Here is a 23,646-nt window from a genome sequence, read left to right as displayed (position 1 = left end):
GCCCAACCAGACCAATTAAATCAGAGACAGAAAGGCTGGGAGTGGGGCCTGGGTAACACCATTTTTATTAAGCTCCCAGGTGATTCTAATGTACAAACAGGCTTGAGAACCATGGTGCTAATTAGAACAAAGTACATGTGATTTAAGGTCCAGGCATTTAAAACTCACAGTATGACCGCCCCCAGCATTTGGTTCCAGGTGGCACTTTGGTCAGGCCATTTAACTGGTGCCTTTTGGTCACTCTTTCAGTGGAAACACAATTTTGAAGTTAATCATGGTGAGCTATGAATTTCAAGAAAATGTACAAATTTCAAACACTGATTAAAGACTATTCCTACCCCCTCAATTTTAATAAGTCAACTAAAATATACCATTTCCATGAATTTCTATAAAAGAAATATACTAGAGACAGGTATGGCTCAACTTGACGTATTTGTATTCTATTTATTTTTCATGTAGACACTTAGGCCAATTCAATCACGAGTGTCAATGATAAGTAAGCTCTCAATATGTACTTCTTGAATGAACAGATTCCCCCCCAGTAGATATTATGAAATATTATCACAACTTACTTATTTTTTATAGGATTTGCATTATCCGTCCTTCTGACTTTGAAAGCAAGAGCAAATTATTGCTGACATCTGTACTATTCTAGAATTAACTGCGATGTAAATCATAGCTTGAGAGGTTTGATCCAAAGCTGGCCTCAGAGCCACCGGACTACTACCAAATACAGCCCTGTCCTCTTCAAGTAGCAACTCTGCTGGTCTAAAATCATCCTGAAAAGTACCATTTCATCAAGGGTGGTAATATTTAAAGAGCTGATGCTATTGTTTCTTTAAGAGAAGGAAAGTACAAAAAATCCTGTAACTGGTTGTAACTCTAAAGCTACTGGTGATGGGCACGGAATTGCTGCAAAAAAACTATTTCTGTTGACCCTGAAATGGGACAGAGTCTACCTGCTAACTTAAGAAAGAGTTGCCAGGGCTTCCCTGGTGGCACAGTGGTTGAGAATCCGTCTGCCAATGCAGGGGACACAAGTTCGAGCCCTGATCTGGGAAGATCCTACATGCCGTGGAGCAACTAAACCCGTGCACCACAACTACTGAGCCTGCGCTCTAGAGCCTGTGAGCCGCAACTACTGAGCCCACATGCCACAACTACTGAAGCCCGCACACCTAGAGCCCGTGCTCTGCAACAAGAGAAGCCACCGCAATGAGAAGCCTTGCACCACAACGAAGAGTAGCCCCTGCTTGCTACAACTAGAGAAAGCCCATGCACAGCAACAAAGACCTGACACAGCCAAAAATAAATAAATAAAATAAATTTAAAAAGAAAAAAAGAGTTGCCAGAATTCTCCTTTGTTCTCAAAATTCTCAAACTTCAACAGATACGGGCATACCTTGTTTTACTATGTTTTGCTTTATTAAACTTAACAGATATTGGGATTTTTACAAATGGAAGTTTGTGCAACTCTATGTCAAGCAAGTCTATTGGCGCCATTTTTCCAACAGCATTTGCTCACTTCCTGTCTCTGTGTCACATTTTGGTAACTCTCACAATATTTCAAACTTTTTCATTATTATTATACAGTAAGTCCCCTACATACGAACAAGTTCTGTTCCAAGAGCACGTTCATAAGTCCAATTTGTTCGTACGTCCAGCGAAGTTAGCCTAGCTACCCAACTAACACAATCGGCTGTATAGTACTGTACTGTAACAGGTTTATACTTTTCACACAAATAATACATAAAAACCAAACACAAAAAATAAAGAAAACATTTTTAATCTTACAGCACAGTGTCTTGAAAAGTACAGTAGTACCAGCTACATCACTGCTGCTTTTACACTTGCTTCTGGACATCGTGGGCTTGAAATAAAGATACTGTACTACTGTACTCTATACAGTACTGTAAAGTACACAAAAGCACAACCACTAGTAGAGGATGCATGTATGTGACAACGTACACCAGACAGGTGAACTAATTTATGAGACTGGACGTTCGAACACACGTTCGCATCTTTGAAAGTTCGCGACTTGAAGGTTCATAGGTAGGGGACTTACTGCACTCGTTATGGTGATCTGTGATCTTTGATGTTAGTATTGTAATTGTTTTGAGGCACCACAAACCGCACCCACATAAGACAGTGAACTTAATAAATGTTGTGGGTGTTCTGACTGCCTCCCCTTCCAGCCATTCCCCATCTCTCTCCCTCTCCTCGGGCCTCCCTATTCCCTGAGTCACAATACTGAAATTAGGCCAATTAATAACCCTACAATAGTCTCTAAGTGGTCAAGTGAAAGGAATTGTCACAGGTCACTCACTTTAAATCAAAAGCTAGAAATGATTAAGCTCAGTGAGGAAGGAATGTCAAAAGCCGAGATAGGCTGAAAGCTAGGCTTCTTCGGCCAGTTAGCCAAGTTGTGAATGCAAAGGAAAAGTTCTTGAAGGAAATTAAAAGTGCTCCTCCAGTGAACACATGAATGATAAGAAAGCAAAACAGCCTTATTGCTGACGTGAAGGAACTTTTAATGGTCTGGATAGATGATTACACCAGTCACAGCATTCCCTTAAGCCCAAGCCTAATCCAGAGCAAGATAGTGATTCCTCTGACGGATCTGGGCAAAGTGAATTGAAAATCTTCTGGAAAGGATTCACCATTCTAGATGCCATTAAGGACATTTGTGATTCATGGGAAGATGTCAAAATATCAACATGAACAGGAGGTTTGGAAGAAGTTGATTCCAACCCTCATGGATGACACTGAGGGTTTTAAGACTTCAGTGGAGGAAGGAACTGCAGATGTGATGGAAATAGCAAGAAAACTAGAGTTAGAAGTGGAGCCTGAAGAGGTAACTGAATTGCTGGAATCTCATGATAAAGCTTTAATAGATTAGGAGTTGATTCTTACGGATGAGCAAAGAAAGTGATTTCTTGAGGTGGAATCTACTCCTGGTGAAGGTGCTGTGAAGACTGCTGAAATGACAACACAGGATTTAGAATATTACATAAACTTAGCTGATAAAGCAGCAGCAGGGTTTCAGATTAACTCCAGTTTTGCAAGATGTTCTATTATGGGTAAAATGCTATCAAATAGCATTGCACACTACAGAGAAATCGTTTGTGAAAGGAAGAGTCAATCAGTGTAGCAGACATCATTGTGGTCTTATTTTAAGAAATTGCCACAGCCATCCCAGCCCTCAGCAAACATGACCCTGATCAGGCAACAGCCATCAGCATGGAGGCAAGACCCTGCACCAGCAAGAAGATTATGACTCACTGAAGTTTCAGGCGATGGTTCGCATTTTTTAGCAATCAAGTATTTTTTAATTAAGGAATGTACATTGTTTAGACATAATGCTATTGCACACTTAATAGACTATGGTATACCATAAACATAACTCTTACATGCACTGGGAAATCAAAAACAACTGTGTGACTTGCTTTATTGCAATATTTACCCTACTGTAGTGAATACTGCGATACTCCAAGGTACACCTGTATTTTCTGACCACCTTCTACGAGTGAGTGTAAGATAGATAGATAGAAATGATGTATATATCCCTTATACATCAGGGAGAATATAAAAGCCCTGTGATCCCATGAGAGGTACGTGTGGACCAGTGGTTCTCAACTGGGGCAATTTTGCCTCTCATAGGACAGGTGGCAATGTCTGGAGACTTTTCTGATTTTCACAACTGGGGGTGGGAGTGCTATTAACATCTAGTGGGTAAAGGCTAGAGATGCTGCTCAACAATTCTACAACCCACAGGACAACCCCCCACAAAAAGAATTATCCAGCCCAACATGTCAATAGCGTCAAGTTGCAAAACTCTGCTGTGGAGGCTATGAAGTTAAGGAAGCCACAATTCCTGTCCTCAAAGAAGTAGCAACGTAGGAGAGAGAATTAATGCCACCACCTTTATTATCAAGAACAGTGCCCATTTATTGAGCACAACGTCAGGCACTGTGCTTGGTACTTTAGGGGTAACCTCACTGAATCCTCCAACAGTCCTCTAAGGAGGGTATTATTATCCTGTGGCACTGAGGCTAAGGAGCAGCTTACCCTATGGCCTCTACATTCTCCTATCAACCACATTAGGACGACTGGGGTACAGGTGATGGGCAGGAGAGCTGGGTTTTGGTTCAAAGTTGGGCTCTGCAACCCATCAAGTCATGGGAATCCCAACTCTGCTACTTTTTGGCTGGACGGCCGCGGACAAACCCAAGAAAAGAAACCCAAGAAAACTGCCCCAGAGACTCGGAGGAGCGAAGTCAAAGAGGATGGGGAAATGGATCATGCAAGGGAAGGTAACTTCTACCCATGACTAGCTGTGTGCAATGCTGGGAGGGCGATTCCAAGGCCGGGACAGCCTGGGTACCCAAGAACATCCATATGCCAGGTCAGTCCACAGCCACCCCCCAGAAGCAGCTCAACTCATGCACGAGAGCAACTCTTCCTCCATCACTTGGTGGCTCAGGGGGGTAGTTAAATAGGACAGTACAGATTTTACAGGTCCAGGCTGGTTCATGCTCTGGGCTCGATGAGACGCAGTACAATGAGGATGCTAATAAAAGAATATGCAGCCTGCCCACACACTGCTTGCCTATTCCTCCTGGCTACATCTCTGATACACAGCCCGTCGTCCCCATGGAGAGAAAAGGCACTTCGGAGCAGCGGGTGCATGCAGCCACCCACCCACACACAGCAGTGCTGTCTCTTCAAGCACAAAGCCAAGTTTGGGTTTTCCTTTTTTTTCCAGCTTCTATTTTCTAGAAAAATTTACTCTGAAATCAACATCTCTTCCTGATATACACATGTGCTTTATAATTATAGAGGTCCAAAGAGTATTAATAAAGGTAATGGTATATGACACAGAGGGAATGTGGGGCTTGGTCGTTACTGCTGCAGCAGAAAGAACGTTTTCTTAAAATGTGTTCGATGTGACCTAAAAATTGCTTTTACATGTAACCTCAACATTTAAGGAAAAATGACAAAATGCAGTTTTTTCGATGTCTATAAATAACTCCCGTAACTCAAAAAAAAATTTCCTTAATAAAGCTATCAATAGAATACGTCATATCAAAAGAGAATGCAATCTGTATTTCCAACCTAAAAGAAGGTATATGTGCTCAGTTCTCTCTATCACTACGGTAATAACTAAGATCATGCTTAAGCATCAAGCCATCCATTTATTTCCTTAGGAAGAGGACCCCAAGCCTGCAAGACATGCCTCCACATCACAGATCACATCGATCACAAATCACAGATATTCTTGAGATAACCAAGAATGGATACTGGAGGCTAAAATGAGGGAATCGAAATTAGCTCAGCTGAGAGCTCTACCTTAATTGTGGCCAACGGCACTAAAAATACATGCAAGCGCAAGATGTAATATGGTGCAAAAAATAAAACACTCATCAGCATTCTGTTCCAAAAATATATTGGCTTTTAAGATTGAGCATTCTGAAATTTATGAACTAACTTTATAAGCCTGTTTAAAAATACACACTGGTGTCCATCATGAACACTTGGAAATACAGTAGTCCCCCTCGATTCACAGTTTCACTTTCCATGGTTTCAGTTACCCATGGTCAACTATGGTCCAAAAATATTACATGGAAAATTCTAGAAATAAACAATTTATAAGCTTTCAATTGAGCACCGATCTGAGCAGCATGATGAAATCTTGCGCTGCCCTGCTCTGTCCCACCTGGGACATTATTCATCCCTTTAACCAGCCTACCCATGCTGTATACGCTACCAGCTAGCCAACATAGTTATCGGATTGACTGTCGAAACATCGCAGTGCCTGTGTTCAGGTAAACCTTATAATACTTAATAACGGCCCCAAAGCCCAAGAGTAGTGAAGCGGCAATTCTGATATCCTCTTACTGTGTCTAATTTATAAATTAAACTTGGGCTTCCCTGGTGGCGCAGTGGTTGAGAATCTGCCTGCCAATGCAGGGGACACGGGTTCGAGCCCTGGTCTGGGAAGATCCCACATGCCACGGAGCAACTGGGCCCGTGAGCCACAATTACTGAGCCTGCGCGTCTGGAGCCTGTGCTCCACAACAAGAGAGGCCGCGATGGTGAGAGGCCCGCGCACCGCGATGAAGAGTGGTCCCCACTTGCCGCAACTAGAGAAAGTCCTCGCACAGAAACGAAGACTCAACACAGTCATAAATAAATAAATAAATAAATAAATAAATAAATAAATAAATAAATAAAAGACCGTGAATTTCTAAAAAAAAAAATTAAACTTTATCATAGGTATGTATGTATGTATAGGGAAAAAAGTATATAGAGAGGGTTCAGCACTACACGCTGTTTCAAGCATCCATTGGGGGTCTTGGGACGTGTTCCCAGAAGGTAAGGGGGGACAACTACCCCAAAATTACCGCTCTTCTAAAAAGCTTCTGAATCTAGCTAGCTTTGGGGCACCTCCTTGCCAACCCACACACACACGACATACACGCACACACACAGAGCAGTGGTCTCCAGCTGAATTAGAACATATGCTTTGGAATGACTCAAGAATCATTTATTAAAACTCACTCTATTAATAAAAGTATAGTTACATGATTTCTAATACAGTCCCCACCTCTAAGCCAGTGTCTAGCTTCGCAGGTTAATTTCACTGGTATACCACCACCTCTTGCCTGGATGGCTGCAGTAACTTAACCTGTCTCCCTGAAGCCAACTCTTGTCATCCTGCTGTCCACCACACCGTGATCAGAGGGCCCCTCTGTACCATGAGAACCAGACCCTCCACGTCCCTACTCAAAATCCTGCAAAGGCTTCCTGCTCATTGCAAATAGAGCAAAATTCAAAACCAAAGGCCCTGCCTTCCTCTTCTCGGACCACTTCCCCCGTGCATCCGGAAGCTCTGGCTACTCCAACGTGCTTTCTGGACACCCACTGGACACCCATGGGCTAGTGCTGGCCTCAGGGACTAAAGTGCTGGTTCCCAGCCATTGCCCACCCAGGTTCAGATTTCTTCAGAGCACTTCCCACAATCTGAAAAATGTCTTACCCATGAACTTACTTATCCTCTGTCTCCCTGCACAGAATGTTAGCTTCCCGAAGGCAGAGACCTTATCTATCTTGCTCAGTCATGCCACAAGGCTTACAACTACATGTTTGTTCAATGAACGAATGAATGAATGTGCCAAGCACTTCTGTGCCCCAGGCAGTCTCAGTTTAAAGGTCACAGTGGGACAAAGAGATCCAAAATAAGAAGTGAGTTGAATCAATGCTGACTTGAGCAAGCGCTCTGGCCCTCACACGGGAAATGCTCAGTATTGGTTCTGGATGGCACTGTCACGATGACACACACGCTGTCCCATCCAGGGGACGCTCAAGCACTGGAGGGTGGGTGGGAGTGCGTGACCTCCAGGCTGGCCACAGCGCACGTCCACCTCCCCCAGCACCGAGTTCCAGACCCTGCTGGAACTAGGTCCTACCAGGAGCCTGCAGTGTGTTTTACAGAAGGTATAGCCAACCAACATATCACAGACTCCATTCTGAGTAAAAAATTGGATAGAGACATTAGGAAATCTGTCAGGCACCCCCATGGAGCCTGATTCTCTCAATGGGCAGAAACCAGCAAGATGTCTTTATAAAGAGGAGCGGGGAAGAAAAGAGACTCAAAAGCACCCCTGGGCCCATCTTCACCCCTAAGTAACAACAAATATCAAATGAACACTCACTCTGCTCCCGGCACTAACACTACATGCTCTGCGTGACCCCACAATAAACCCAGCGATTGGCACGAATAACCTCCACTTTATACGTAAGGGAAGTGATGCTGAGAGGTCAAATGCCTTGTTCGCACAGCTAGTGAGGCAGGGAGCCTTGACTTGAACCTACATCTACCTGGTCCCAAAGCCTAGACTTGCAACGAGTGTGCAGCATTCCGTCCCCCAAAACAAAGAATGCTTGTATCAGCTCTAAAGTTAAAAGCTGGAAAAGTTGGCCATCCTCTGCCACACGCATTGTGAGTGAACTTAAGAAGTAACCCAAGCGTGCTTCCCTGGTGGCGCAGTGGTTAAGAATCCGCCTGCCAATGCAGGGGACACGGGTTTGAGCCCTGGTCCAGGAAGATCCCACATGCCATGGAGCAGCTAAGCCCGTGCGCCACAACTACTGAGCCTGCGCTCTAGAGCCCACGTGCCACAACTACTGAAGCCTGCACTCCTAGAGCCCGTGCTCCACAACAAGAGAAGCCACCGCCTGCGCACTGCAACGAAGAGAAGCCCCCGCTAGCCGCAACTAGAGAAAGCCCACGTGCAGCAAAGAAGACCCAACGCAGCCAATAAATAAATAAATGTTCCTTAAAAAAAAAAAAAAAGAAGTAACCCAAGCTTCTTGATCAATTTCCTTATCTGTAAAACAACAGGTTACCGCTGGGATTAAATGAGAATGTTCATCAAGCCCTTAGAATAGTGTCTGGTACAGTGAGTTCTCAGTAAAGTCATCTCTTTTCGCCTTTATTATTAGGCTAGTCCGTCGATCCTGCACAGTCTAGCAGAGTCAGGATTGTTAGAGGCAGGGCAGTGTAGTGGTCCAGGCTATGGGTCTAAGTCTCAGATCTGTTACTACCTGCAAAACCTCAGTAAAGTAACCTAACCTCGCTGAGCCTCGGTGTCCTCCTCTGTAAAATGAGGATAATACCAGCTACCTCATACAGTTACAGTGAGATTGTGACGACTTAATGAGACAACGCATGTGAAGGGGCATTTGGCACAGTTCTGGGCGCACAGCAAGTACTCAATAGACGACAGCGTCCATGAGCAGCTGTATAAACTGTGCAGAAGAATTGGAATAATCCCTGGCTACTTCTAATTCAATTTGACAAATGTTCATTGAAGGCCTGCCAGAGGCAAGGCCCCGCTGCATGCAAAGGGTGGAAGACACCATCCCCAACATCAATGAGCGTTGAGCAGCTGGGCCAGACGTAGGGTACAAGGAGGAGGGGTGAGTGAGAAAGCAGGCTGGGGTCTTGGCACACCAGGCTTGAACACCAAGCTCAGGAGTGGTCATTAATTCTCTGCACATCGTGATGCTACTGAAGGGCTGAGCAGGAAAATGACATCATCCAACATGTGCTTTGGGAGAATTCCACCCTCTGTAGAGAATGGATTAGACCGGGGAAAACTGGAGGCAGATGAATCAGTCAGGAGGCTACTGCAGTAGTCCAAAACTCAATGAGGGTTGGTGGTGAGGACAGAAAACCGGGCATAGACACAAGAGGCACAACTTTGAAAACTCGGCAACTGATGAGATGGTGGGGGAGATGAAAAATAGTTTAAGATGACTCCGTTTTCTTGCCTAGAAAGGTAGAGAAAGTGGTGGTTTCTTAAATGAAATGAGGAAAACTAAACTGGCACCGAGTGGCTTACTGAGTGAGCAAGTGAGTCTGTGTTGGGAACAGGGATGGAGAGACGCTGGTAGGACATTCTGGTGATGATGAACAGGGCACAATGGAAGGAAGGCCATGGGGAAGTGAGAGTTACAGTCAACGGAATGAGGTCACCCAGAACAGGCTTAAAAAAACAACTAAGGTGGAGCTTTAGGGGATGGTGCAACATCTCAAGGGCGGCCTGAAACAGACAGGGAAGAGGGAGAACGGCAGTCAGAGAGGAAGGAGGGAAAACCAAGTTTCCATAACGTGGAAGAGAAGAAAGAAGAAAGTTTCAAGACACACGTGGCAACTAATGGTATCATGTGGTGGGGTGGCAACCACTAAACACAGTGGTTGGGTGGAATCCGTGGCTTCTGAGACAGTGGTTTCCATAGAGTTGGAGAGGTTGGAAAAGAGGCATTGAGGGTAGGCTATTCTTTCAGGAAGTTCGTCAGAGAAAGGAAGGTGAGAGAGGTCAGGAGACTCAAGACAAGTAAAACAGAGAGAACCGAGAGAAATTCACTTAGGGGAAGGGACACTTGCCAAACTGGCACCAAGATTGGGAACATCCAGCACCATTTAGTCCATTACTGTCTTCTTAAGGGATCCGAGGCAACCATGCAAATCAGCGTGTGTAGACCAGCAAAAAAATGCACTCGACAGATCTTCTGGAGCGTAATCTTCAGGACTGGGCTGGTATCGTTTGGATTAGATTTCCTAAAGGTGTCTTTAAGACAAATGAAGGCGGCAGAATGGTCCTGCCAGGCAAGCACGCACAGTCTAAATAGAGAACAGAATAAGGCAAGAAGAACAAGATGTGCCTGACTTAGAGAGAGAAGAAATTGAGCAAGAGGAGAAAACCCCACAAAATACACGCAGGCGAGTCTTAGGCACCTGGTCGGGATGACCGTGGAGTGGAAACAGCACGGTGCACTTTAGGGCAGTGTCCACGGGCAGGAGCTGGGGGAAGGTTTTGTAACTGATCTGGGAGGTACAGACGATGCATACCTTTGTGAACCAGAGCAGATTCTGCTACTGTTCAAACAATCAAAACACAGGTGAGGCTGTTTGCCATCGGGATCTGTAGGCAGTGTGCACAATGACAGACAGCCTTGGGCTGGAGGTGGAAAGGAACAGAGTTTTTAAGGGAAGATCACCCCCCCACCTCCAAGTATTTCAGTGAAAAGTAAGAAGGACTGATGGGAGAGTTCAGGCCATCTTCCGCTGGAATAAGTCCTCCCGGCACGGATGGCGGGAAGCAGCGAAGTACAAAACGTAGATGTGAACAGACACGGGTCTCAGAATCGTCAACAAATTGAGAGCTGTGGCCATAAAAATGATTTGAATCGATTCACCCAGTGCTTACTGAGTGGCTTGTCTATGATAAGCCTGAAGGGAGAGTGGAGGGCAAGGTCAATGCAGTCCCCTGTCCTCGCCAAGCTTACACTCAAGCAAATGAAAACTCTCGGGGAGAGAGTGCGTATGCATGTGTTCATGTACACACACACACAAAGCGAGAGCCTCTAAATGAAAAGAGGAAGAAGTCAGAAACATCCAAGAGCTACACAGTCTACCTACTCAATAAACTCGCAGAGGTTGAAAACAAAGCCCAGCCTTTCCACCGCCCGTCAGCTCTCATCCCACCCTGCCCCACCCCACTGCTCAGTCACTGCCCATGATGGGCCTCTGCTTCTGAAAAGCACGTGAACCTGGGGACCCCACGTAAATGTCCCCATTTCTCTTGCCTGTGGCATTTATTTGGCAGCCTAGCACAGTGGCTAAGAGACCCTGGAGCCAACTTGCCTGGGTTCAAGTCCTGGCTGAGCCGCCGGGAGCCGTGTGACCTTGGGCAAGTTGCTTAGTCTCTCTCTGCACCTCCGTTTCCTCACTTGTAAAATGGGAATGACGACGGTACCTTCCTTGGGGGCTGTTGTGCAGTTTAAGTGAGTTAACCTGTGTAAAGTGATTGGACCAGAGCCTGGTACAGAGTCGGTACCCTGCAAGGATAAGCTGCTCTTATCTCCCTGCCCACCTGAAATTCTATGTGCCTCTCTACTCATCCAAATCCACTGTCTTCTAAGAAGCTGAGGCAAATATTCTACCTTCCATTAGTCCACTTATAAACTCAGTTCCAACACATGTATTTTCTGAGGGTCGATAATGTCCTGTGCTCCAGGAAAACCAGGATGAATAAGACCCAGCCCTGCCTTTGAGATCACAGCCGACGTGGGGAAACAGACAGATATTCCAACAAAGATGATCACTGTACTTTGGCAAGAACTGGGAATTGGCATTACCCATTAAGTGCCCCCATGTCAGATTTTTTGCCTTCCTCTCCCAACTCTCCTAAGGCACTTAGATATCCAATGTTTACATGATATTCTGCAGTCAGGGTGTTTGCTTTGTGTCCCATGAAGTATTTCACACATATACTTGTTTAACTGGATGGGAAGGAACCCATTCTGGGACTGGGCCTTCAAATTCTGGCCCCCAGTCCACTCCACCCAACAACCACCTTTAACCTGCAGGGATCTGGAGGTTGCATATTAACTTGTGGTGGGTCAGGATGTTCAAGCATCACTAGCAGAGAGTTCTCAGGGCCTGGGAAGCTGGGTTTCTGGTCTGGCATGACTTTGGACCATTTAATTATTGCTGAGTTCTTTCCATATCTTCTTCAAATATATAGAAGGACACCATGCATATAGAGACTAGTGTAGTGGTAATAACAAAAATAATAACAGTGGACATTCCGTGTGACTTTTCCACGTGCCAGGGACTAGACCAAGTGCTTTACATATTTCATATAATCCTCAAAACAGCCCTAAGAGGCAAGTATCATTATTACCTCACCTTGCAGTTGAGGAAACTGACATGCAAAGAGGCCTCAGTAGAGCAAGGAAGAGGCACCCGAAACTGGTTCTCTGAAAATCTGGAAAGGCATTGGTGGAAGCCATTTTTCACTCTTCCACAGTCACAGTGTTTGGATGGCTGGTTCCAAGAATAAATTTTCAGATCCACCCAAAAGGAAAGGAAAAAGCCCTGACTCAAAAGAGAAAGCCCCCAACAGGGGGGCTAAATATAGCCTGTTCAGACACTGTCATCCCACAGATTCCAGTCTCATCGAAATCCCATTGGTCCTCTAAGATTTCCAGCGTCTCCAGAAGCATAAAACCAGCATGCGTAAAAACTAACACAAAATACAAAACCAAATGGCTTTTTCCTTCTAGAGTTTATACTGAAGGTTTGCAGAGATGCACTGCTTCTAGGAAGAAGGAGAGGGACCTAAAAAAAAATGTACCCCACGCTGAGAGAGGACGGAGGAGAGCTGGGATCCATTATATTTTTAAACTTTTAACACACTGATTTCTGTTACTCTCCCACCAGTGTGAAATTTCAGCCAGCAGAGGCCCAGAGCAACACCCAGGCATTCAGAGCTTAGGGATTTAGTTTGGGTTATTGTTGGTTAAAAAGAAAGAGGCACCAGATTTGCACTAACTTTGCCATCATCCCACCCCAAAGACGACCAAAACTAGTTCTGTAGGATCTCTCCCGTGCCCTCCAACTCCAGCTGCAAGGAATTCCCACTACACCTCAGACATAGAATGCTGAGATCAAGATTCTTGTGAAACCTAAAATGACGCACTCAATGGCTGGCTTAAAAATAGTCTGGGGTCCCAAAAAAGAATCCTAAAAAGTGATGAGCAAATGCAACAATTAAAATCATTCTCACTGCCAGTCTCTGTGAAAATTCCTCTTTCATTCAGCTCCACCTCTGAACATTTCATTCTTTTCACTGGTAACAGATCTGGGGTCAGTTTTTCCCAACGCAGTACAGCAGCATCTGCAATCTCCTCGGTGGTGTGAAGAGTGAGTAACAGTACAGGTAATCAATGTGTGTAAATAAAAACCTGTGATGCTGAAACAGGGAGGGGAGAAGTAGAAACTCAGAAATATCAGGTCCCTGGTGGCGACGGTGGCGCCCCAGAACATTCCCCCCCAACCTCCAAATGAATTTTGTAACTATATGTTTACAAAACTGCAGGGGCTTCTAAGTGATTTCCTCACTGCATCTTTTCTATTGAATTTCTAAATGATGATGATCCAATACGTCCAGGGTCACCTACATCCAACAGGTGGGGTGAATTTCCAAAATGATGGTGGAGGTTTCACCCATAGGGCTGTCCCTGGCAGAATAAACAAATCCAACAGCGAGATCACATTGTAAGATATAAGATGAAAGGAAATCGTTCTGATTCCAACCCCAAATTGTCATGGAAAGGGCAATTAAAGCTCTCCCACCCAAAAACAGGAATACTTCAATTCCATCTTCCACATAAGAAATACACAGTTTTGTTTGCATGGACTTTTTTTTCTTTTTTATGAGAATCTTAAGCATTCTGTCGGGTCATGAACAGAAGCTCATTTCATGCTCTAGAGATATATTTTGAACTACCAAACGTAAAACAGTGTATCTTCAAATACAGTGAGCAATATAAACACAATTTAGGGGAAAAGGATCATGAGTAAATTAAAACAACAAATATTTATCGAGTGCCTGGGCCTTAATACTGAGAGGCCCCTGTCGGAGAGCTCCCTGAGCTTTCTGTGAGAAGCAGAAAGATGCAATCACAGTCTTCCTGAAAAATAAGCAATTAATCACACACTGCTTCAGATTAATTGCAATGCCTGAGAGCCCTCACATCATTCTGCCTTTGCCCCTGAAATCTTATTCCCTCACGTCCTTCCTGGTTTTTCAGATCACTGATTAGCACCCCAAGCAAGCTTTCATTCTGAGCCAGCTAGCCCACTGCTAACCAGAACTAGAACTCTCCACGCACCGCCGTCCAGTCCGACAGGTGACCTTCACTGTGCTGTGTGTGTCAAGGTTAAGCTGCCCACTAACCATGCATCCTTTAACGTTGGGCCTCCAATTCTGCCCTGCTCTTCGATGCTGGTACAAAACCTCCCAGCCCTCCTGGGCCATTTCAAATCCATCTGATGGCACATTCAACAGCTAGTGAGCTTTCTGCCTCTCCTCCCATTATCCAGATTGCTTTGGGGATGCAGAGCAAATTAGCCCGAAAGGTACAGCCAACACCACCAAAATCCAACCCCCAATTTTAATCCCAGCCCCCAGGGAGAGAGGAAAGAAGGGTCCCCTCGGTCTCTTGCAACACAAGCAGCTCTCTCAAATTCTATCGCAGCCCACAGCCTTACCTCCCATCAAGTGCCCAGTTCCCCCCAGCTGTCTGAAATCTTTCCAGGAACATTACTGTCAAAATAGCACCCATGGGGAGACACTATCCAAGAACCTACGTGACATTCCCTCAAATCAATATCTGAGTTACGAGCACAACAAATCAGGACTAAATGCTGCCAAGAGAAGATCAAATTCTGCTCGTTTTCTAAGTGGGCAGCGACCGATCACCCAACATTACCCCGAGAGCCTCCAAGCAAGGGAGCTGGGGCATTGGGGGAATAACACAGCCAGTCCAAGACCTTCCCAGGGAACTCGAACCTCTGAACGCAGAACGTCATAGGATCAGGAGAACGAAGCAAGACACTGAGCTCTGACATCCACAGAGGCTACTGCATTTTAGAGAAATTCCAGGAGGCTGGAAGCCAGGGACCTCCCCCCGCCCAACCCCATCCCCAAGTCCCAAGTGCCATACTAATGCGTTTTTCTTTAGCTTTTTCAAGAATGGAGAAAGACTGATCATGTCAAGAGGTTTACAGTAATATTTATACTTCCATTTTCTAGTCTCCCGGTTTGTTTTTTCCCTTGTGAAGCCCAGTTTCTGTGAATCAATGACTCGGCTACATCATACTCCCTCCTGCTGGCTCACAGTAACGGGGCTCTCTCTGGCTGCCAGTGCTTTGCCGGCTCAGAGGCTCAGCTGCCGGATTCCCCAATCTCGCAGCAGACTTTGAGCCGAGCCGAGTACCATCTCTCCGTTAGAGCTCTGGTACAGCCACTTGCAGCTCAGGTAACCCCATCGGGAAACCTTTAGCTCGTGAGAAACGGATTTTAGGATTCTTTTAATACTGCCAAGAGAGCAACCTCCACCCACCCACCTGAGAGATAGAGGGATACACAGATGGAAAAATAGATAGACAGTTCATCTTAACCCCGCACGTTCCTCCCTTCACCGAGGATCTGCACTGCTAGGTATCTCCCACTGTCTCCTCCCCCCTAAAGAAGACCAAAGACTGAAAAACTAACCCAAAGTACCCGATTGACAATTATGATGCTATGGACAGGAAGGGGTACCTTAAACACAGCAAAATGAGAATATGAACAGTCCACCCCTCCCAAAGCCCAACCAGGTCAACTGCTTTCCAAACGCAAGCTGATTAACAGCTTTCCTCCACCGCACTCCCCCCAGCCTGCCACGGCCACTGCCACCGCCACTGCCACCGCCGCCACCTTTGGGCTCTATGCCTTGCATCAATGCAGGTCCCTTAGAAAAGTCAAAATTTCACTTACTCAGATCTACCAAGAATTCCCAGTGCCTTGCTATACGAAAACCCCACAAACGGCAGTTCTTCTCCTGAGAAACCTGAGGGGTTCAGCTGGCACGGAGAGGATGAAACCCACGAATTCTTCTCTGGTTCATCAAAATTGGAGGTGTCATCATCAGACTTGAGGGTGGGAACGAAGGGGGGAGGAGCTGGTTAAAGAAAAACAAGAAGGGGTGGGGGGGGGGGAGAAAAATTCAGCCGGATTCAACACTGTTGCGGAGAAGAAAATCGTCTCACTCCTTCAGCGTTCCCGATGGCACTGCAGCGCCTGCTTTCAATCTAGCTCACACACAGGCAGACCCAGCCTCTGCTCGGCTCTTACAGCAACAAGAGATTAACCCCTTCCCTGCCAACATGGCCACCAACCTGCAGACGGGCTGCCTTCCCTGCTGGGGTAAACTGAAGGGTAAACTCAAACAGGTCACTTGGTAGAACGAAAAGCACTTGGGGAACTCGTCTGAGCAAGCCACTCGTTCCTGATATTTCCAGAATGATGTTACAGAGCATCAGATGGTTGGTGCTGGTGTACCAGATGACCTAAACCTATTTATTTCCTCTACGAGACAGGTCCAAATTATTAATATTTAGTGCAAATCACTGGGATAAGATGGAATTTCTACATTTCGTGGATTAACTGGAGTGAGAGGAAAGAACAGGAGAGAGGGTTTGGGAGGCATGTAACTCGCGTTAGGATAGCACTGCAGTCCAGCCCATTCATATCCGGATGAGTATACTCGGAGCACTTATGTACCACTTTTTTTTTTTTTTTTTTTTTTTTTTTTTTGCTCATTATCCCTCCTCCCCAGCTCGATCATGCCCCCTGAATCCACCGCAGTTTAATCAGCATAATGAAATGCCAGCCAGATAAAGTTCTTCCCGATGATGTACGGCACCCCTGTGCACTGATGGTGTGGATGGATGGCTGCGTCCTACCTCATTAAGGCATGACTCCTGGCTAGGGACGTCTTACATCTTCTCCACTTCCTGCAGACCTACTAAGCTCTCTCGGTCAGGGAGTTGGACACTTGTTCATCGTCACCAGGAAGCCACTCACTGTGGTGGGCTCCCAGGGGTGTAGCCAGCCAGAAGCGTTACCATGGCTGCGGGCTGAGGCGTCTGTGGCAGGTGGGCCGGGTGAGCTGGAGAGCCGGGCATCACACCCCCCGCAGTGCAGGCTTCATGCTCCCCACTCTGTGCGTGCGTGGTCTGGGGGTAACCCCACCTGGCCACCTGCGTGGCAGGGGCCAGTGCTGATCTGAGTGACAGAGCAGCATGAGTCACGGCCAGAGCTCTTGAGAGCGCCCCCTAGGACAGTTGTCACAGCCCTTCCCAGCCCAGGCTTCTTTTTTAACTCTTTGCTTTCTGGACAAAAGCTGTGTGCCAGATAGGAGCAGCAGTCTATTTTCCGCTTACAGACTCCAAAGAATCTGGCTGTTTCCAAAGTTCCCCAATGACAACAACAACATCGGAAGCAGCAGGCAGCATCAGGAAGGAGACAAAGGTGAAGGGATGTGGAGCGGGAGGAGATGAAGCCAGAATGAGGAGGTCTGGCAGCTCCCGGGAAATGCAAAAAAGAACATTCTCAGAACTCAGGTGCATTGAGATGTGGCAGGAGACTGAAAAACGTAAAACGTACACTTCCCGAAAATTATTTAACACCTCGAAGCTCTCAAGAGAATTTAAATCTTCCCTGTTAGTGTCAGAATCTACTTGCGTAACATGTTAAAAATTACTTGATGGAAAGAAAAATTACATTGAATGCTTCAGCCCACCTCCCATGTGTACTTTCCATCAACATGGGCTCAAATCCAATCGGATTTCAATTACCCAATACCTTTTTTTAAAGCAAAAAAGAAAAAAAAAACACCTTTTAATGGAAATTATACTTCATGAGGATAAAAAAGAGAAGTTTCCCATCCCAAAATAAGGAAACTCAGGTAAAGACTGAGGAAATGTATGGAGAGAGATTTGCAGATGATATTAATATGGAAGCATCATGGCTGGTGGTGCAAACTTTGACTAAGTGGGTTCAAACCACAGCTCCACCACTTACCAGCACTGTGACCTTGGGAAAGTGCCTTAACCTCTCTGAGCCTCAGTTTCAACATATAGATAATTTCCTCAAAGGGCTGCTGGGAGGTTTAAATGAAAGAAATCTATATAAAGTGCTTACTGGTACAGTTCTTAGCATACACTAAACACTCCATAAAGACTACCTGCTATTAGAGTAGGAATAAAGAGGTAGACATAGAGAATGGACTTGAGGACTTGGGGTGGGAGGGAGAAGCTGGGGCGAAGTGAGAGTAGCATCGACATATTTACACTACGGAATGTAAAATAGTTGGCTGGTGGGAAGCAGCAGCATAGCACAGGGAGATCAGCTCCGTGCTTTGCGATGACCTAGAGGGGTGGGATAGGGAGGATGGGAGGGAGGCTCAAGAGGGAGGGGATATGGGGACATTTGTATGCATATGGCTGATTTGCTTTGTTGTGCAACAGAAACAGTATTGTGAAGCAATTATACTCCAATAAAGATCGATTTAAAAAAAAAAAAAAGACTACCTGCTGCTGTTATTGCCCACATGACAGATGTTTATGACAGATCCTGCAGTTAGAAGGCTAGTGAGATACAGCAGAGTCTGTGTTGAGTATTCTTCTTTCCTGCACAAGACACAGACACACTCACGTGGATGTTTGTGTCAATCATATCATTTCATTCTTAGCAGAAGTTTAATTCCCCTTCCACTATATACTAATTTATCTTTGGGAGACTGAAACAGAATTCCATTTCTGAGTGAGGAGTCTGATTAACATAGGGGCAGGGGCCACCCTCTGTGAAATAATCATGACTGAGAAATTCCGCACTATAAAATAAGATCGCTCTTTAAAACTCCATCACACTCAAGGCTAGCCCATGTAGTGGAGATTAGACAAAGGGCCAGGTAGTCTTCAATAAGAGGGAGGAGAAGTCAACATGAAATGCCCCAGCTGCTAATAAGCGAGATACTCACAGGACAGATGAAAAGCTAAGAATGTCAGGGCCTCTAGACAGGTAGTCAGTTGGGTACAATGGGAAACTCTGAAAAGAGGGGCTTCTAGGGGCCACATTTGGGCAGGGAAAAGAGCCACAGCCTCAAGCCAAAGAGAAGTGGGGGAAGTGGAAATCCTCAACCTAAGAGAAAGTGATGGATGCTCACCCTTGTCCAGGGCCCTTTAGAAGAGAAACAGGGCAGCTATTAAAACTGTAGCCCCAGGTAGGGTGTCTGCGTTTACAGTATCCTACATGGTGAGGGAACTATAAGCCAAGAAATTATCAGCAATATTGGTCCAGGATCCCTTAGGGCACTGGCAGATGTAAGTGGATAAAAATCTGTAGGGCCACGTTCACAACCCAGGGCACACAAGACTCCTTCCTTCTCTCCCTCCCTCCCTCCCTCTCTCACTCCAACACACACACACACACACACACACACACACACACACACACACACATACCCCCAACTAGAAATGAGTTCACAATAAAAAGTAAAAACCAACAACTACACATAACAAGAAAAAAGAAACCACCCAAACTACCACGAAGGAGCATCAGCAGATACAAAAGTGGGAGAATTAGCCCCCAAAAAACTGCAGATAAGAGAACAATCTAAAATGGACCATAAAATAAATTTTCATTCATTATCAAGGTAAATGAGTAGAAATTCTAATAAAAGAACAAGATACTCTGGAGAAAAGACAAAGCACATTTGAAAGGAACCAAATGGAACTTTTAAAAATGAAATACATGATTGCTGAATTTAAAGTTTAAAACTCACTGGCTGCATTAAACAGATTAGACACAGCTAAAGAGAAAGTTGATGAACTAGCGGATAGATCTGAGGAAATCACATAGAACCATGCTTCACAAGGTGTGATCTGTAGACTGGCAGCATCAACAGCATCACCAGGGAGTTGGTTAGAAATACAGAATGGCAGGCCCTACACCATGCCCACTGAATCAGCACCTGCATTCTAAAAAGATCCCCAGGTGATTTGTGAGCACACTGCAGTTGGAGAAGTGCTCATACAGAATGCGATACACAGAGACAAAGAGACAGGAGACAGAGAATGAGAAGGTTCAATGCACCTCTAATAGGAGCACTGGAAAGAGAATAGAGAACTAGCTCAAAATCTGGATGCCACATTTTAAAGGATTATATAATCTAAAGATGATCAAGTATGTGACCACATCTATCTTGGGGGGTTAATTCTCCTCTTTCTTGTACCTTATGGAAAAAGTCCCTTTTTTGATCCTCATAAAACATGATTTTTTTTTTTTTTTTGCTTTAAAAAAGGTACTAGTAGGTCACTGAAATAATTAGATTCGCATCTACGTTGATGGAGGTTTACAATGCACCTAAGAACATAGCATAGTGCCAGGCACATAGCAGGTGCACAATAAATACATGCTGAATAGATATATAATTAAACGACTAGAAAATGGCTCCTGCAAAGAGTGCACCTGGCATAATGCAGGCCATGAAGAAGTTACTGGATGTTTGAGTTCAATGAAGAGGCTTTAAAAGTAGAGATTGTTCTGTCTGAAAAATATGTTAATGAGTGCCTATATTAACATTTCCTGATAAAGTATAATGAAATCACCATCTCACCCCCCCAACATGCTCACTACATTCAATAATGACAAATAAGAAGTCATACATTAAGTTCTGTTCATTAGTAAAAGCCACTTAAAAAAAAAAAAAAGGAAAAAACCTTTCCCTATATACTTTTTAAATAAATCAGCCTATGCTTGAGGTCACATCAGGGCACATTCTCCTCAGTGACAGGGGCTATACAAGTACATTCTGGAGGATCCCCCCCGCCCCCCAGTTATAAGATAGATGGCAGAACAAGGTTTTCAGAAACAAAGAGCTATTTTAAGAACTGTAGTTAATCTCCCTCCTATAAATTCTCTCCTTTTTAAAATCCTGACATTCACTAGATGCTTGGTGGAGGGGGGCGGGGTACGGAATGTATTGTCTTCAAAAATATTCATGAAGGAAAAAAAAAAAAAAAAACAAGGAAAGGAGAGGCAAATGGATTCATCCTCCCGGCCCTACTTCTTTCTTCTAACACGCTCCATTGAGCTCCATTTTTCCCATTCAAACTTTTAACTTCTCGGCATACGAGACAAACATGAATATTAAAAACGCAAAAGATTTTTCTAATTTTGGTCTAGTGTTGATCATCTGCTTTCCCCACTGGAACACAAGCTCCATGAGGCGAAAGACGACGCTGTGTTCACCATTATACACCTAACACCTAGAACAGTACCCATCTGTCCTGATTCAAGGGTTCATATCTATATTGCGAAAGGAATGAATCAACAACAAGAACCTTAGACGCGGGATAATTTCTTAGACTTAATGGGATAGTTCATGCCATACACCACTTCAAGGAACTCAGAGTACCCAATTTAGTCATGAAGAACTGGCACATTAAAAACAAAAACAAAAACCTGAACCAAGATGTAGCTCATAAAGCTCCCATGACGTTTAATCATCACTATGGGTTACAGACACTGGTGCTGGGTTGTGTGTGGCAGAGTTAGAAGATGAATAACAGACAACATAGTGTCAGAAAGGACAAAGGCACATGAATAAATACTGTGTGATATCGTGAATCAGGACAGTGCCTGGAACGCAGTGGGCACTCAATGACAAATCAAAAACATTTTCAAGTTCATTCTATCTACCATGGTGTTCCACACCTTAAAAAATAAATAAAAAGTACTCAATTGATTAATTAGATGCTACGTTCAAATCTAAAAGAAAGACTACCTAAAAATTAGCTGTCTTCCAGTTCGTTAAAATCTGAGGCACCAAAGTGCTCGCACTTATCTACATGATGAAGACAGAACTGCAAAATAAGTGAAGGGGAGGCTGTTTGTGTCGTTTAAAGGTCAAGATGAGGCTGTGAAAAGCGGAGAGTGCGTAAACAGGATGATGGCCATCATGTGCTGCTGATGGGGATACACTGAGTGTTGTGTGTTCCTGTGTCATGGAGGTGATTGAATCTCGAGAGTTAGTTAAAAGATGTCTTCACGGGCTGGAGTGGGGATGAGTGCTACTTTAGAAAAGCCAGGGAACAGTAGCCCAAGAAAGCTGTGGGTAATGAGGCTGGGAAGTAAATGCAAGCGAAATCCTGGCTGGACCCTGAAGCGGGGAAACCCTAGATTGGATTGACAGAAGGGATTATTAGAGAGAGTTTAAGAGTGCTGGGCTGGTGTCAGTGCCTGAGACTGATAAGATCACTTCAACAGTGATGGTAGAAAGAGGTCGATGCTAGGAACTGCTAAAGGACAAGTCTACAATAGTTAACATGACAAATTCTATACTAAGGAAGTGATAACAGGAAGGGAGATGACGTGGATTAACAGGAGGCATGGCAAAAAATGTGACAACTGATGCAAGAGCAGAGATTTTAGGAATATCAATGACCGACTCTTACGATGGGAACAACTGCACGAGAAAAAGGTTGCAATAGAAAGAAGAGCGAGATATCCAATATCGGAGATTTCATGGGAATGAACCAACAGAATAAATTAGGGGACAGGCAAGTAGAGCTAGTTACTAAATACACATAAGTAATTGAGCCCATGAGAACAGATTATATCTCCTGAGCCTCAAGCAAGCCCTCGACTTTCTTCCTTCCGCGTAGGAAGTGGTCAGATATAACTTGTCCAAACAGCCCACTGTATATGAAATGCAAAAAGAAGACAAATCGGATCCAGTTTCCAATAGACTTGAGTAAATAAAAAATTATCCCACATCTTTGCTTCCCAAAAGAGCCATAAAAAGACTTTAAGGTAATGTTGATTTGGCTGGTGATCAATTTTTACAATGGTGTCTCCAAAGTAAATGAATAAGGAAGTTTTAGCATTACTAAAGGATGCTTCCATCCATCAATCTCAAGGATGCCAGGGCTTGGCTGCCAATAACTAAGCAGGTTTCCTCTCTGGGGGCAGATACAAGATCTCGAAGGAGTTGTGTGCTGTCTGAATCTCGCCATTCTCAAAAGCCATGTTCCTACAGGCTGCTTAATATTGAGTTTTGGGTAAACTACTTATGTTTTCCCACAGAATTATACTTTTAGGGATGCCTCCTCTCAATTCTGGATCACACTTCCACCAGCCTTCTAACATTGTAGCGTCACTTTGTTTTCCCCCCTCCCTTCTGGTCTAGGTAAACAGCGACCTGGGAAACACCTACATAGGATGGAAACACTCAAAGAGAATCTTTTCAAACTGCAACTAGTCATGACCGTATTTCTCTGCAAAGCTGGATGTGGATACGTCCAGTGTGGGGCGCAGGTGGAGGCCCCGAGAACATACTTGAACAATAGTTCATGGGCTTCTGTTTCCCGGGACCTGCTCGCTCTAGACCCCAACAACTTTCCCTTCCAGCACCTTCCCCCTTGAATTACCTACACTAAAGGACACATCAGATTAGATTCATTCTTTTCTACCCTCAAGACCTCTGTGGTATCCTTTTCTCCAACATGTGCAGGGGTTGGGGGGGGGGGGGGTTTCCTCCAACATTTTTAAATTTATTTTTAAGTTTTTATTATGAAAATTTTCGCATGCACCAAAGTGGTACGGGAGTAAAATGAACTCCTGCGTGCCCTCAACAGCTTGTTAACATTCTCGTTTCATCTCATCCCCACCCCTATTTTAT

General features: G+C 44.7%; 1 protein-coding gene across 1 annotated transcript in view; it reads right to left on the bottom strand.

Annotated features, from left to right (window-relative positions):
• The window catches only part of CIT (citron rho-interacting serine/threonine kinase), a 168,435-nt gene that overhangs the window by 85,944 nt on the left and 58,845 nt on the right, over nt 1–23,646 (bottom strand). The window contains exon 10 of the mRNA XM_059895171.1: nt 15,897–16,080. Coding sequence (XP_059751154.1) covers nt 15,897–16,080 — 184 coding nt within the window. The remainder of the gene's footprint in view (nt 1–15,896; nt 16,081–23,646) is intronic.

This window comes from Balaenoptera ricei, chromosome 14 (assembly GCF_028023285.1).
Source record: "Balaenoptera ricei isolate mBalRic1 chromosome 14, mBalRic1.hap2, whole genome shotgun sequence".
NCBI lineage: Eukaryota > Metazoa > Chordata > Mammalia > Artiodactyla > Balaenopteridae > Balaenoptera > Balaenoptera ricei.
This window is presented reverse-complemented; position numbering and strand designations above follow the sequence as displayed.